General features: G+C 42.1%; 1 protein-coding gene across 9 annotated transcripts in view; it reads left to right on the top strand.

The window, feature by feature from the left end:
• Window positions 1-12,429, top strand: part of PRDM2 (PR/SET domain 2) — a 348,925-nt gene extending 336,496 nt beyond the window's left edge. For all 9 annotated transcript variants that reach the window (XM_085608682.1, XM_085608684.1, XM_085608678.1 and 6 more), the window contains one exon: window positions 11,212-12,429. In XM_085608682.1, coding sequence (XP_085464808.1) covers window positions 11,212-11,224 — 13 coding nt within the window. In that variant the 3' untranslated portion in view covers window positions 11,225-12,429. The remainder of the gene's footprint in view (window positions 1-11,211) is intronic.
• Window positions 12,430-13,286: the final 857 nt, after the last annotated feature.

Genomic DNA, 13,286 nt, shown 5'->3' with positions numbered 1-13,286 from the left:
TCAGGCTGGGGTGAGATTGTCAATTCCTGGACCAAGGCAGAAAGGCTGCAGTTTTCCAACAGCAGTCGTAGATCTCCAGCTTATGCATCCATCCAAGCGTCACCCCACCCCCATCCCCAAGGTCTCCTGATAAAAATGCTACCTCACTTGTGTGGGTGGGCCAAGTGCCCGTGACAGGGAAGGACCCAAAACGCATTAAAATTCTCAATGGCAAAACGGTCTAGTTGAGTAACTGGGTCGCCGGCGTTTTTGGTCCCGGGCTCAGCGGCCATCTAGATAAACCTACCAAACCCAGACGTTTCTGAAAACTAGACACCCAGTTGAGTCTAGACAGGTGAGGCTTGCGTGGACCCCCCAACAGTTTCTTACCCAGAATCATCTGCAAACCTAAATTTTGGCTAATAAATATCACAATTTCCTTCACATCTCTGTCGGGTGAAACTTGAGAGATCACCGGCTGGCACAAATTTCCTACCACCGAGCATTCCCCCAGGCATCCTGATAAAAATGCTACTTCGCTTGTGTGGGTGAGCCTAGTGCCCACAAAAGGGGAAGGCTCAAAATGTATTGTGGAGACATCAAAATTATTGATCACAACACGGCCTGGTGTTGCATGGTGGGGTGGCTTGCGTTTTTGGTCCCAGGCTCGGTGGCCAGCTAGGGAAGCCTACCAATCCCAGACATTTCTGAAAACTAAGACACCCGGTGGGAGTCCAGGGAGTGACCAACACAATACAACACTTGCATTTACAAACCGCGTCTTTCAAGGGTCTATTACTCTTATACGCCAACAGGTCTAACTTATCAATCACCCCACCAAGCACTCGAACATCAGACAACTGGCAAACACGTCTCAAACAAGTCAATACACATACTGGCTACCAGCCACCAACACACCTCCAGTCCACACACACTGCCAATCAAGCATTAGTCTACACACACTGCCAGCCAAACGCCAGTTCACACGCATTGTCCGCCAAATGCCAGTCCCCGCAGACCACCAGCCAAACGCTAGTCCACATGTACTGCCAGCCAAGACCCAGTCCACATGTACCCCCAGCCAAGCACCATTCCACATGTACCACCAGCCAAGCTCCAATCTACACACACCGCCAGTACATGCAGACCGTCAGCCAAACTCCAGTTCAAACACACATGGAAACTTTCCCTGGTGTCTTGTAGTTTTCGGTTCCCCTTGGGGGCATATAAAAATATGCCCAATCTGCCCCCAAGGGGACAGAAAATTACCAAACTATGGGCCCAATAAAGAGGAGTGACCATTGTCCAAGAGGCCGCTCCCCGACATATAAATACAAAACTCCCTGGTGTCTAGTGGGTTTCTGCCCCCTTTGGAGCAGATGGCGCTTACAAATATGGTCAAACTGTGCCCAAAGGGGGGAGAAATGACAAATATTTGCCAGAATATTTATGGGGAGCAACGTTTGCCATAGGGACTGCTCCACTGATTGCACAGACAATTATCCCTGGTGGCTAATGGGTTTCTGCCCCCTTTGGAGCAGATTGGCGTAAAATATGGCGATCTGCCTCTAAGGGGGGCAGTAATGGCCCAAAATTACCCACTAATAAATCGGAGCGACTCTTGCCCAAGGGGTCGCTCCCTAAAGCCAAAAAAAGACTAAGAGTATCCCTGGTTGTCTAGCGGGTGCATTCTTGCTGTACAATTGCGGCCCCTAACCCCACAATCGCGCAGCAGGAATGCACCGCAAAGAGACGCTGAAGGAAAGAAAAAACTTTCCTTCCCATCCGATACCTCTCTTAACTCCCTGGACCCTCCTCGGACAAGTAATGTATGTTTTAATGATGTCTGTGCATACCGATGTCATCAGATTGGGCCGTAGATGGGCCACCCAAGGGGGGGTGCGCCAGCGCTTACCCCTTGCGTTGGTGCTGAGTACGGAACCGTTCCGTTCACAGCACTCAATCAAGCGAGGCTGAGAACAGAACCGTTCCGTCCTTAGCACCCAATGAGTTAAACCTAGCCTGTCCTATCTTCATTGTTTAATTTTTGTGGATTTCATTGGTAGCTTTCCGGGTTTTCCAAACGTTTTGAAATCCGTGCTTATCTCTGATAATCAGCTACCAACCCTTAAAATAGACATAAACAGTTTTTCCATTGTTTTTTGCTGTGTCATAAAGTCAATACTTAAGTTAAAAGAGAATTAATGTAAGTTAAGTAGTGTCTTCTCTTTGGCAGTGTGCCCAATGTATTTATGTTAGACTATTTTAGGAAATGAAAGTCTGTGTATTGCACACTTATTTTCACATTTCATTATCCTCTTACTTATCATTACGTCTCAGACTCACTATGTCAGGACTCTGATTTACATTACTATAAAATGATTGAAAAAGTAAGGATGCTATATTAAAATGAATACATTCTTCGACACAGTTGGGGGCCATTCAACTATTCGTTACCGAATATTATGACATTGTAGGGGTAGTCAACCCTTCCAACAGCATAGCACCTTGTGATACCTTTAATGTTTTGAATTCCACTAGATACAGTTTTAGTCCTATATTCTAGGGTAAGAGCGGCGGGACGCCACCCCCAAAACCCGTGCTGCCCAGGACTGATCGCACCTACCCACCACCCGCTATGCCACTGATTTCCTGACTACATTAAGGTGGGGCTGCTGTTGTGGGGACACTCATAGATGCCAAGTATCCCCATGCAACATATTTCACTTTGTCAGTCCATCTTGCTGTATTCTGGGGCTTGAATTTGTGGTGTTAACATAACATTGGGCTCAAAACCCCCAGCAGTAAAGTTCATGTCGGTAAAAAGCCAGGATTAGCTGAAGCAAACCTACACAATAATAGGGCACCTTGTAGCTATGAATTTTGTGGAGTCGTGTTATGTTTTCAACACTATCCGTGTGTATGGTGACAGCACTCTTTTCACAAGTACCTGTCATTAGTCATTGCATCAAATGTGTTAAGCCTGGGTTGGTTATCAGTTGACCTGCTATCAATATGGACTTCTTAAAGAGGGCTGGTGTCCATAAAACATAATAAAAAATGCAATAAAATAGAACGATATAAAACATCATCATATGCTATCATGTACATTAAAATGTGCAAAGTGCCTTCAATTGGGCCTATATATATTTGATGAAAAATAAAAAATCGTGCAAAGTATTAAGTATAATCATAATAGAAGGTTTCTTGGACAACTAATTCATATGCAACCTTTCCGACACTTGAAGGGTGGACTTTCTCAAAGTATTTTTTATTTAGAAACGGCACCCATGTTCCTACTGTGCCAAAACAAGTTGTGCATAGATTTATTTTTGTTGATTCTTTTTTTCAGAGCCATCGTCCGTTTCGGTTCGCTGGTAAGGGCTTCCTCCCAACACAGCTTAGATATTTTAGATGTGTGGTCCTCTAAAGACAGCTTTTAGTAAGATGTGTGCCTATCATATGATACCAGTACATTCACACTGAATGCTTTAGATCATGGTCCTCTGAGGATACGTTTTAATGCTGCGCTCTCTGTAGGCTCCCAAAATATAGTTATATTCTATGCACAAAATCTCTTCCCGAAACAAACCAAATGGGGAATTCCTATGCTTCCATAAGGGGTGCCAACACCACAACCACCTACCCATGTGGCTGATTTAATTTCAAAGGAGATCCCCGTTTACAGGAAGATTCTTGCTTTTCTGGTTTTTATAAGGTTATTTCACCTTCATGTCTAAAAAATACAGTAATATTAAATATTGATACAAGTTTACCTCTTCATCCTTTTCTGCCCCAAGTAACCATTTAAAATGTATTACTTTAATCCTGAGAATCATTGTTTTTTTCCTAAGTTTATTTTCCGAAAGTTATCTTTACAATATGTTGATAGTGATTCAAGTTTCCTCAGAATATCTATGGCCCTGTAGCCTGAAAAAATTAAAAAATCATCTGCATAAAGAAGGAATGGAAAATGGTTGGAACCCATTTTGGATTAAAAGGATTTGGCTGTTTTTAAAAACTCTGGTAGATTCAGCACATGCAGACTAAAAGGAGTAGGCACCAGGTTGCAGTCTTGACATGATCCATTCAATTTGTTATTTTCTTTGATAAATTTCCAGACTTGTATACAATGAATCTTTTCCCATTTGGCTGTGTAATGCCCATATCAAAGATAAAAGGTCCTGGGATATATTCAATGCTCAGTTTATCCCAGACGTCCTCTTTCCACCGCATCTAAGGCTGTGCAAAAGTAATAAAAAAGAAAAAAGCATTCCTTAATAATCGCAAATAGCGCAAAGCAGTAATCGGAGATAGTGGCCATCCCAAAACCCACTGTATTCATTGGGAAGGAGACTATTGGCCAAAACTCATTCTTCTTGGTGATTCGATAATCTTTTTGAAACCACTTTCTCTGAAATATCCAATAGGCTTGTTAGCATGTAGTTTGATGGCAGCTTTCTGTCGTGAAGATTCCACCTACCTAACCACTGTTCCTGCATGTACCTTTGACAAGGGAGAATTAAAAGGGGTTTCTTCAACCTCATTGTTTTCTTTTTTTTGCTTCTAGTTGAAGTTTGGCTAAAACAGATTATCGTATTGTGGTATCTTTCATAGATTCACATGCTTGAATTATTCCCTGTCGTCGAGATGGTAGTCCCACAGTAATATAATCGAGCAGTATTTAAATATTGCCATAGGCTATAATGGCCTTGAGAAATGTTTCAAATAGCCAATCTATGTCCTTTTTAAACAGGACCAAGTTTTGCTAGCAGCCAATCAGCTGCTAGCACCCTCTAGAACTCTCCCAGGAGAGGCAGTTTCCCTCAGATTTTCACAGCAGTGCGTGTGTGAAGGGAGTCTCCCTGAGTTCTACTCAGTTCTTTCTTCATACTTCTGGAATTTATTCCTGGATATCAACGACTGACATTCCATCATCGGTGGTTATGATGCCGTCGACTCCACAGACGATGATGGTAAAAATGCATAGGGTTTCGAAGACATTTCTGCATCCGGATGTGTCTTCATTTAGCAAGGTTTCCCCGTTGCCTCCTTCACACCTTTTGGACCTGCAAGAGTAGGAGGATGAGGATGATGATGCTATCTATGGAGTTGCTCATAGTCCATCAGAATTGTATGTAAAGTGCCAAGAGGAGGTAGAGGACTATGAAGACGAACAGCAATACTATCAGCCATATCTGGCTCCACTGCGCCATTACCAACTTTATGGCAATCCTCCCAAGCTTCGCCTTAGAGAGATGGCACATCTACCCCCATCTCTCATTCAAGACTTTCAGGCTATGCTGGCTGATTGAAGACAGATGTTTCCACCCCAAGATGTCCAAATAGAGCCACTGCAGCCCCTATGAACACCGGCTTTATCAGTAACACCAGGCATACCGCACCCTCCAATACAGGAGCCTGATCTGGACAACCCTTCCTCCTCGGATGAGGAGAGAAAAGAGGGTGAAATCCCAAATCCTCGCCCACATGCAGATCCCTGGGATGATTACATCATTCCTACTCCCTCTCCTCCGTCACACCAAACCGCGGACTCTCCTCTAGAGGACATCGGGGGGGGTCCACAATTTAATGGAAAGGGCTTCCACCAGATTCCGTCTTCCCATGGCTGTGAAACATACAGATTGTTTCCTTTATGATTTAAAGTAGAAAATATATTTGGACAATCCCTATAATTGATTATATTTGAAAGAGGGAGTGAAATTATGAAAACTCCGACCACGATATCGCCAGCGCTCCCTCGCATAGACAAAATATACAGGACCCCAGAAGATTCCCCTCTTTGCCTGATGGGTCATCCGAGGCCGGATTCCGTCATTTCACAGGCTGCACAAAGATCATCGAATAACCGGGCCACCCCGGTATCAACTCCCTCTGATAAGGAGGGGCGTAGACTAGATATTATGGGGAAATGTTTCTCCAGCATGGCTGCAGTTACAATCAAGGCAGCCAACGCTTTGGCTTTCATTAGCTGTTATGATCAGCAGATGTGATCTGACATGGCCTCCATGATAGACCTCATCCTTGAAGACGGAAAGCAGTAGGCTAGGAAAATCCTCTTGGAGAGAGAGTTAGAGAAACCTCTGAGACCATGAACTGTGCTATGGATATAGCCAACACAGGTTTCACCAGCTTGCAAGTGTGGCAGTGTTGAGGCGCCAGGGACAGTTGAAAGCCACTATCTTTAGACCCGAAGTCCAGACAAAGATCCTGGACATGGCATTTGATGGGGACGCTTTGTTTGATGAACATAGCGACGAGGTGCTGTTATCCATAAAGACTGGCACCGATACAGCAAAGTCTTTAGGCACCCTGCAGTACAGAAAGACGCTTTTTAGAGGAGCTGAAGGACGCGTTTTCACCACATACAGGGGTGGTTATAAGAGGGCACAATAATATCATCCCTATCGACCGCAATACAGACAAACCTACCAACCTTTACAGCAAACAAATGGACGGAATGCTGACAATGCAAACATTCTCCCCCAGTCAAAAGATCTGGGTTAAATCCAACGTTCTTTTGCCCACTATGCCACCCCAGTTTGGACCCAGCCATATGCAAATCAGTCTTAACCCTGTGCCCCATGGGAAAAGTCCAGACCGAACTGCCAGGCCAGGTCCTCCCTGGACTGGAAACAAGCATCCTGGGACCGGTTTCAGGGTATATCACCCTTCTTCAGCCAGGCTAGCTTGAATCCAGTGGCATAGTGAGCAAGGGACCCACGTCTGGGCATACCCATCCCACTTAGGCCGAAAAGCGTTACAGCAAACAAATGATGGACGGAATGCTGACAATGCAAACATTCTCCCCGGTCAAAAGTTCTTGTTTCCAGTCCAGGGAGGACCTGGCTTGGCAGTTCGAGCTGGACTGTTCCCATGAGGCACAGGGTCAAGATTGATTTGCATATGGCTGGGTTCAGACTGGAACGGCATGGTGAGCAAAAAAACGATGGATTTAGACCCAGATCTCTGTACTGGGGTGAATGTATGACCTTGTTCTGCATTCTGTCCAACTGTTTTTGCAAACCTACCAACCTGCCACCTACAGTCAGTTTTTTACAGCTGGTTTCTCTCATCAGGGTGGCCGCAAGAGAACACCGGCCTAGGGCAGAGATAACGGAAGAACACAATTATCTAAGCAGGCTACTAGCTCCCAGTTTCCCATCCTGTGGGTGCGAAGATCTCCAGTTTCTTTCAGCAATAGATAACATAACAACGGACCTGTGGGTACTGGAAATCAGATCCGTTGGCCACAGTCTGGAGTTCGTGAAGAGACCTCCAACTACTCCACCAAAGGGAGCCCCTACCCTTCGTCTTCACTTATTGCACACAAGAGCAAAAATCATGCTCTCCAAAGGAGCGATCGAGGAAGTTCTAACTCTGCAAAGGGGTCAGGGTTTCTATCCACGTTTTTTTAGTAATGAAGAAGACAGAGGAGTGGCGATAAGAACTAGATCTCAAAAGGCTAAACAAGTTCCTTAGAAAACAAACATTCGGGATGATAACCCTGGCCGAGATCCTGCATCGCCTCCAACGACTTCATGACCTCCCTCGATTTGGAAGACACATACTTCCACATTCCCATCCATTGGAAGCCTCAAAATTCCTCAGGTTTACGGTAGCTGGTACCCACTACCAATTCAAGGTCCTTCCCTTCGCCCTCAAATCAGCGTCCAGAATATTTTCAATGTGCCTCACGCCAGTCGCTGCAGTCCTACGTTCTCATGGTCACCAAGTATTCCTCTACAGCAAGTCAAGCAGCCAGAACCACAAACACTTGTCTTCAACTGTTCATCGAGCTGGGGTTAACAGTGAACCTCAGTCTTTATATATTTCAAGCATCCCGCAACAGATATTGCCATATCTCCTCTCCTTAGCAAAATCTGATTTAGCTTTCGTCTTAGTCAAGGTGCATCTACCTTTCATCTCTCGTTATAGAAGAGCTTTCAGTGTCCCCCCATCTTTGTTCCTCAAACGTGCTAAAGCAATTTATGAAAGGGCTTTTCTGTACTTTTTCTCCAGTGTGAGCATCTCCCACGGAATGGAATCTCAACGTGGTACTGCCATAGCTCATAAAGTGACCATTCCAACCAATTCATAAAGCGGAGTTAAAGTTCCTAATGTGGAAAGTTGCTCTTCTGTTGGCCCTCACCTCAGCCAGAAGAGTGAGTGATATTCAAGCTTTCACCACCAAGAAGCCTTTTCTACTGTTCAAGGAACATTCTGTGATTCTAAGCACTAATCCTCTATTTATTCCTAAAGTACGGACTCCATTCCACCTTAATGAGCCAGTCGTACTCTGTTCCTTCTTCCCGTAACCAACACCTGCAGAGGAACCATTACATACGCTTGATGTTAAGCGTTGCCTTGTGTTCTGCCGTCAGAAAACGAAGTTTTTTCACAATGAGCAACTGTTCTTGAAGAGTAGAAGATAATGGTCATCCGTTGTGGTGGGGAAATCTTCCAAAACCCAACTTTCAGATGGAATATCAAAGATATTGAAGTAAAAGCCTCACTCACATAATAGTGACATGCTTCATCATAGGCTATTACTCCACACCCAGAGAAGATGGTACTCTCCGGGCGGACTCAACCACAAATATACTGGGAGTTCTTAGATAAGTGGGTACTGGTTAAGCAGGGAACCAGATACTAATTAAAAATACCTACGAGTATCCCTTCACTCGATTCTTTATTCTTGGGTACTCTTGGTATTGCTAAAAACTTCGTGATGGGGTTATTTTGAATCAAATTTGACTCAAATGTACCCTCAATTTGCTGCCAACATGTTTCGGCCCTATAATTAGCCCAGTCGGGTCTGGGGGCCTTCGTCAGGGCGATAATTATAATTTTCTTTTATATGTCCCTGCCGTGTGTCCATGCACGTTATTCCATGCACCCCGAAAGTGAGGCCTACTGCACTCACCTTTGCGTTTCTTTTCTCCGATTCCAGTAGTTTTTCTACTGGGAGATGCCTACTTGCATCATGCAGATCTCATGTGTGGGGGTGATCTCTTGTAGTCACACATTCGTCAAAGAAGCCACCCGCTGGAACACCTATTCGGGACACATCGTCTGTCGTCAGAAAACGAAGGACATTCAGAAAACTGATCAAGTACTAGTGGCCTACGGCTAAGGCAGGGAAGGAACCACGATAGCAAAAGCAACTATCGCAAGATGGATTTCGGCGTTGATCTAGTTCTGTCACGTCAAGGCTAACAAGCCTTTGGAGAAAAGAACGAAAGCCCACTCTCCCTGTGCAGAAGCCACCCGTAGCTGCCCTCTTCGCTGGAGTCACTCTGGAAAAGATTTGTCGTGCTGCAACCTAGAGGACAACTCATACCTTTACGCAGCACTAATGCCTGGAATCCGCACAAGATGCAAACACGGCTGTAGGCCAGGCTCTGCTTCATCACCCCTTCCATTTAGGTAAGTCTCTTTCTACCTCTTAGAAATAGCCTTTTGTTCTCATGGTGATTACATATGCTTACAAGCTCATGTTTGTGTATAGTATAACTAAATCGTTTGACTCATGTGTTACGCTGTTTTTCTTGCCTCTTGTTTCTACTCTGTACATGAAAATATGAGTATATTGGTATTAAGTTAACCGTTTTCTTCCGAACATGTTCTATTGATTTGTTCCCTTTCGTCCTTTTATTTTATGCAACATTAAAAAAAAAAAAAGCGAAGGGGTAGATACATAGACACCTTTTAATGTATCTATTGTATTACTACACATTTCTGGGGTCAGTATGCTTTAGAGGTCTCCCACCATCCACAACAGACAAGATAATATTCAATGTTACTGCTTGCTATTCTGATTCAAGCACATGAATCTATGAAAATACCCCAACTGGGTAAGAAAAGAAGTTACTTACCTGTAACTACAGTTATCCAGTATTGGAATTATTCATAGATTTACATGCACCCACCCTCCTCCCCAGAGAGGCTTTTTCTATATTGTTTATTAAGATAATCACTTTTCACTTGTGCTTGGAAAATCTGAGGGAAACTTCCTCTGCTGGGAGAGTTCTACAGGGTGCTGGCAGCTGATTGGCTGCATTCAACATCTGGTCCTTTTTAAAATGGGACTTGGGCTATTTAAAACATGGCTCAGGGCCATGATAGCCTATGGCATTATTTAAGTATTCCCAACTCGACGACTGGGAATGATTCAAGCATGTGAATCTATAAAAGATACCAATACTGGATAAATGTAGTTACAGGTAAGTATCTTATTTTCATATGTTGCATTTCAATGGAACTACCCACAAGTGGGTATTTTCTTTAAAGATGATACTCCTGATTCACGACTTGGATTACCAGTAAATAACATGTTCTTCCTACCCTTTAGGTTAAAAACATAATTATGTGGGTAATCATTTTAAACAGCTGGTGCTAGGTACATTTGCAAAAGCATTAGCGGGCAGTATGACTTACCTATCATATAGATTTTAGATGGTTCACTAATTTTTTTAAAAGATGAAGCTTGTTTATGGTTATGCACACGCCCCACAGAATAAATTGCCACAGAGCACTTGGTAGCTTAACAACTTGCCGCAAGCTTGAAAAGCGTGGCAGTATGTGTATAGTGAAATTATGTCCATTCAACAGTTGTAGTCACTTCGTGTCAGATAATCTCTTCATTGTGTTTTACGTTAAATAACATTCTTTTTATGCGCTGTGTGTAAAATAATTGGTGACCGTGATGATATAGCTTTTTATAATGTTCATGAAGGTGGCGCTTTGTCTCATTGCTATCGTTGAAAGCTCCTACTCAACATCTCTTAAAAATATACATTTAAAAATAAACATGGCTTTCAGGCTCCGTAGGTCTGCATTTTCTTCACTACTTTCTGTAAGAAAGGGCCACTAATAAGTTGGAATTGCTAGGCAGAATATAATTGAACATACATCATTTGCTACTTTTGGAAGACTGTTGAGTTATCTGCATAAATCTCCCACATTTATTAATATCCATGATCTCCTGTTTTATGTCGTATTTATTTGTGACATTGTTATATAACTGTTTCTGACTAACGAAATGGGATGTACCTTTTCATATTGTTTTTCTGGTTTGTGAATGTACTCTTTCTACTCAAATTAATGGGTTTTGTTTGAGTATCCATGTTGAGTAACAAATTTACACATCTGTAAATGATTGTTCTATTCAATTGACTGGCCATTAATTGATGTTTTATTATTTTCTAGGACCTTTCCATGAGCATAAATTGCGAGATGGAAGATCCGCTGCATGCTTAGACTAGGGCAAGCACTGGGACAGCAGGAATCACATGCACCAAGCTTGAGAAGGCAACTTAGTGGGATTTATGACATAGATCCCTTCAGGGTGTTGGCTGACATGTCCCCTCGCTGCTACCAGATACTCAGCACTTCAAGAAGATTTTTTCCAACTGTCTCTAAAGCAGGCATACATGAGCAGAAGGTGTGGCTGTCGAACGATCGCTCAACCTTGAAGCATAACGTACAGAAAGACTTTTCCAGTTCCTCCCGTAAAGCAAGTTCCCTATGTACTTTATAAGTAGTGCGTGAATTCAGGGTTTTCAAGATGGTTGTTGCAGTCAACTAAAGTATTTCTACCACACGTTGAATCTTGCCACGCTGTCTTTGTCTAGTAGTTCTGTTCAAAGAGCTAAACAAACCCAGAAATGTTCCTTCATATTTGTAAGATTTCACATTGTTGAATAGATGTGAGAAGCACGATTAAATGGGTTTTGGGCTCAAATAGGGCCCGTTTCCACATTTTTACATACAAATAAAAATAGATTTTGGTCCCATTCATGAGATCAGTTCTTTGTGTTTCATAGCAAAGGTTATTCTTCCAACTGTTGGATAACTCCCACTTTGAAATAAACGTTTGAGAAGATTACATCAGACGTTCTGCATTTTAGAATTCCTTTGTAGATTACTTGAATGCAACATGTGTTTCGCCAGCTTTTCCAACATCTGTTTCCATCCGACTATTCTTTTTCATGTCTGTTTAAGGTTGAGCTGTTGGATAATAACATTGTTTCATTTAAACTTCCCTACTTGTTCTGGACTTACAATTGAAGTAATCTACCTCTTAAAATGTAGTTTAAGACTTGTTTAGTGAATTTGTGCCATTTAATGCATTAACTTTCACTATCATTCCCATGTTGTTACATTTATTTTATGGGGACTTTTATGTTGAAATATTGTACAAAGCATATGTAGTAAGTAAAAATATTTAAAGTTATTTAAATTGTTTTGGACACTTAATTGTATTATGTAATTTACATTTTACAATATGTTCTTTTGGGGAATTGTTCATCCGGAGAGTGGCTCTGTACTGCAGTTTGCTGTTCGTTCTGTTACTGTTTCTTCTGCTGACAACTTATTGAATGAAAATTCAGATGGAATAATTAAAATTTGCAATTTGACATAAAATATGTTTTCATTGCTTTAAATATTACATCGTTGACAGGTACATTTAGAGTATTCAACAATGCACATTTTTGTCTGCATGATGATAAATATAGTGCACCTGTCTGATCTGTAAAAAAAAAAATCTTTGATGCTCATGCAAGCACTTAATGACCACATACAAGTGGCTACCGTGATCTCTTTTTATATAATTGTAACCAATAAAAGAAACGTTATTTAAGAAAAAAAAATCTAAAAGCATTACATTTTGTATATCAATAGAAATCATAAATCCCAGTAATCTTGTATAAATTTTTCTCAATGCTCCATTGGAATTTTATGTGGCAAGATACGGCTCAAGTGGGTTTTTTATGATTAGACTTAATAGCTATCCAACCTGTTTTGTAAAATACGACATCTGGTGCGTTCTTGACTTTAAAATAATTTTTTTAATGTCCTGTTAAGATTTTTTTGTTTGTTACATTTCTTGCAGGAGGATCCATGACTGCGCAAGTGTTCATTTCTTTATTTATTGGCAAATTCAACCCCAGGGTGACCACCCTTTTAAATGTTCACTCATAGTAATATATATTGAGGCATATTCATGTAGTCCTAAATATGGCCGTCATCATAAAAAATAGAATTTCCATCAGTTGGCTCAAATAGGAACTCGGTTTTGGCCACAAATTAAATTGGACATTAATCATCTATTTGATATTTTGATTGTCTTGGCTTTGACCACAAACATGACACCCAGCAGTACCTCGAGGGACCTGAAGGACATAATTCTTCACATTGTGGTCATTGTCAATGCTGTGGTGAATATCAAAGCCACACGTTTTCAAACCCATCTCCCCGTCAAAGTAAGTATGCCACTTGAC

This window comes from Triturus cristatus, chromosome 1_2, assembly GCF_964204655.1.
Source record: "Triturus cristatus chromosome 1_2, aTriCri1.1, whole genome shotgun sequence".
Lineage (NCBI taxonomy): Eukaryota > Metazoa > Chordata > Amphibia > Caudata > Salamandridae > Triturus > Triturus cristatus.
This window is presented reverse-complemented; position numbering and strand designations above follow the sequence as displayed.